The 3646-nt window shown below is 41.2% G+C and overlaps 1 protein-coding gene across 1 annotated transcript; it reads right to left on the reverse strand.

The window, feature by feature from the left end:
- Positions 1 to 409: 409 nt before the first annotated feature.
- LOC144753054 (P2Y purinoceptor 1-like) lies at positions 410 to 1348 on the reverse strand. Its single transcript, XM_078640851.1, has one exon. It carries the CDS (start codon positions 1346 to 1348, stop codon positions 410 to 412), a length of 939 nt encoding a protein of 312 aa, XP_078496977.1.
- Positions 1349 to 3646: the final 2298 nt, after the last annotated feature.

Raw genomic sequence — 3646 nt, forward strand, 5'->3', positions numbered from 1 at the left:
ACATGTAATACAGAGATGGTAATTTGTTATCACCTTGATGTTGCTCTCAAAATTTTGTTTTGAGTCTAAGATGGCACCTAGGGATATTGCTGAAAACCTGGAGGTATGTGTAATCCTCTTTTGGTTCAAGAGCTCAGTTCATTCAGAAGGAAGCCCACAATTTTGTATGAGGAAATAATAAATCATCTGTACAATGTTAAATCCTTGGATAGTTTCTATTTAACATTCATGCACACACTGATAATCGCCAGATCCGGCTGTGGAAGTGCTGAAAAAGGTAGCCAATTAGAGTTGTTGTATTCCAAATGTATCTCGTATAGGACCCTTAGATGGCAGTGTCTCTCAATCCGGTGGGGTTTCAGGTACTTGTTTCTTATTTAGACACAGACTTACGCAAAAACTGAGCTACTTACTTAGCCCATCTGATACAACTTGGAATCTTGGTGAAGGACTTGTAAAATATCTCAGTGGAAAATATATAAAGAAGGGGATCCAGACAGCAATTGGCTGCAGTGAAGACCCATGATATGTAACATGCTATTTCCACTTTGTGCAGCAGATTGCAGCTCATAGAGAAATATTTGATAATCACTTCTAATGTCCTGCTGATGTGTATTGGTAGGAAGCAGATGACAAATATAACCAGAGAGACAGTGATGATCTGTACAGACCTTGTTCTCATCATCTGGCCCCTTAAATTGCTGCTAGACATCTTTGAAACAAAAACTCCCAATCGGACATAGCAGGTTAAAGATATGGTGAATGGCAGGAGGAAGCTGGGAAACAAGGAGAGCATCTGCCAGTAAAAGAAAAGATGGACCATGTCTCCTTGATGGATGTTCAAACACTTTATTGTGTTATCCACAACTGTAGTCTTCTGAGAGAAGAAGAAAACAAATCCTTGAAAGAAGAGGATAAGCCAAGCAGCCAGACATATATTTATAATGAAGGATTTCCTCTTAAAACATGATTTCCTGTGATGACAGACAATGGCCATGTACCTGTGGATGCTGATCAGTGCCAGGAAATAGATGCTTCCATATAGGTGCGTGCTCAAGAAGAAGACATTGAGTTGGCAAAGGAAGTTACCAAAGGGCCAGTGGTTGTCAAGAAAGAAGTAGGTGATCACCATAGGAGCTACCGGGGTAATGATGGCATCGATCAATGCTAGGTTGAACTGGAGCACCATGCCTGAGCTCCACTTCTTGATATGGAACCAAAATATCCAAAGGCTGACAGTATTTAGGATAAAGCCGAACACGAAGATGATGGTCAACAGCGTGGGGATGAAAGGGTGTAGTACATGGGAAGGACAGTATGTACCATTCTCTGAGGATGTGCTGTTCATGGTTCAGGAATTGCTTTTCAAGTCGAAGGTATGAATGGGGAAATGGTGATTTACAGGGGCCTTCACCTATGACCAAGACATAAATGAAAGAGGTTATATGCTGCTCTCTGTAACATCTATAGATAATATCTGTCCAACACCATTTTCTAAGCAGTTAGCACATGGATTTTATTTTTTCCCCCTGACTACAAAACCGTCCCGTCGCAAAGGGAGAAAGCGGGAGCCTACAAAAGTGAGTTAAAGGGCCAGAGAGTGTCTGGAGATAGATTAAATAGGCGCAAGCTGGATTTAAGAGAAGCAGCCTTGATCATCAATGTACTGACATTTAATTGAGCCGGCTGCGAGGGGTAGAGATTTTGACAATGATATATCTGGGGGCAGGAAATACGACACTGATGTATCAAGTGGATTTTAGTACCAGGGGTTGCAAATAATGCTTACAAGGACTTTTTGGCCAGCTGTATTTACTGCTGGTAAATAGTCCATTGTCTTGCCCATATTTACATAACTCAGATATTTCCCCCACTAAGAAGAACAAACATTGGCAAATTTAATAGTGCTTCAACATGAAACCTGTTGGCTTTGCCAATGCTTTTGGCTGCTGCTAATGTGTGCACATCTGTGTCAGACTTCCTTAAACAGATTGTCTTCAAATAAAATAAAATGCATTTCAATATGAATGCAAAAGAAGACCCACATGCATTGTGATCATCTTTGAGAGCATTTTATTTAATTTTTACAAATCCTTGTCAAAGCATCTATAGTAGCCATCTTTGAATTGTGTGTGTATCCCCACTCATGGATCACCTTTTTGAAATAGTCAAAAAACATTTTAAGATGCCATCCCTAATAGCACAGAGAGGAAATCCATTGAATCAAGAGAAGAGGTGTGACATAAACAACAAAGCCAACCAATAATGAGATGACCGAAAACCCGCTCCATGTATATGTAATATATTTCAAAAATGTGTTTTACAACAGATACACAGCTAAAGGTTTCTGCAGCTGAGACCTAAAAATAACTGAGGTTTCTGAGAGAGGCCAAATATCCCCTCCCTGTACTAAAGTCTTATTTTGTGGAAGAATCATCTTATTAGTACAATGAGTGGTTGGACAATCATCAAATATCTCTGCTTCAGCTAGTCTAGTAGGGGACACGACCTCTCTAATGGCACCAAAGTTTTTCCAGAATGAGGTTCCAGAACAATTCAGAACTACTGCTCTTCCTTCCACTGCAGTTGGAGCCTGGAAGCAGTCAAGTTCCCCCTGGCCTGTCAACCCTTACCCTGATTGTTTCTGTTTTTAGCTCCTCCTGTTGGGAGTTATAGCTGGACCTATGTTGCTGGTGTATGTTTACCTCCAACCCTAGTTGCAGACAAGAGGGGGAGATGCTCTTGCTTATACTGCTAACGTTTTCCCTCTGCCCTGGACCTAAAGAAAGGAAATTGGGTTTTACCCATTCCCAGCCCCTGGAATATTTGAAGAATTTTTCAGGCTGATTGAGCCTTATCAGGAGTGGGCGTGGGGTGGCGGGTTAGTGGGGTGGAGAGGACAGGAGATCTAAAAGACCACTCTGGTTGGTTTTACATTCAAATTCATAAATGTAATACTGGGAAATCGATGCTAGGGACTAAAATGAAGACTAATGGGGGCAGGCAATATTTTTTGTTTGTATGCACTATTTATTAGTCAAACCAATCACAGTGCAAAGGTACAGATCGTTTGTGTTATTTACTCTACACCTCACCCACCTTGCTAGGATGTTCCGGGAAAATAATAAATAAAATACGGCCAGAAACATTGAGCTTTCCTCTAGTTCAAATTTTGTGTACGGGATGGAGAGAGCTGTGGCTTGTACACTTTTCCATGAACTCAGGGGCATATTATCAACAAATAGAGATATTTATCGCTAAGTAGGGTTAGCGGCAATTTTTTTATCGCCACACATCACCGGATTTTATCGGTGAGATAACGTGCTATTAGCAACGTTTATCTCAAAAGCGATAAAATTCCCAGCGATAGCGGCAAAATCCGTGAATATCGCTGAGAATACAGCGATATTCACGCATTATCGCTAACAGGGTCTTAGCCATTATATCCACCTCCCATTGGATATAATGGCTAAGAATTGGTCTGAGCAGGTGTCCGTTTTTGGAGATATTCGAATATTTCCATCACTACGCCTGTGTTGGTAATAGGCGATAGCGATGTTAGCGACTGCTTTCAGTCGCTAACAGGTTGGGTACACCCACTTTGCATGTCATTAGCGATAAATATCGCTGACATGCAAAGCGGGCC

The sequence above is a fragment of the Lissotriton helveticus genome, chromosome 5_1 (assembly GCF_964261635.1).
Source record: "Lissotriton helveticus chromosome 5_1, aLisHel1.1, whole genome shotgun sequence".
NCBI lineage: Eukaryota > Metazoa > Chordata > Amphibia > Caudata > Salamandridae > Lissotriton > Lissotriton helveticus.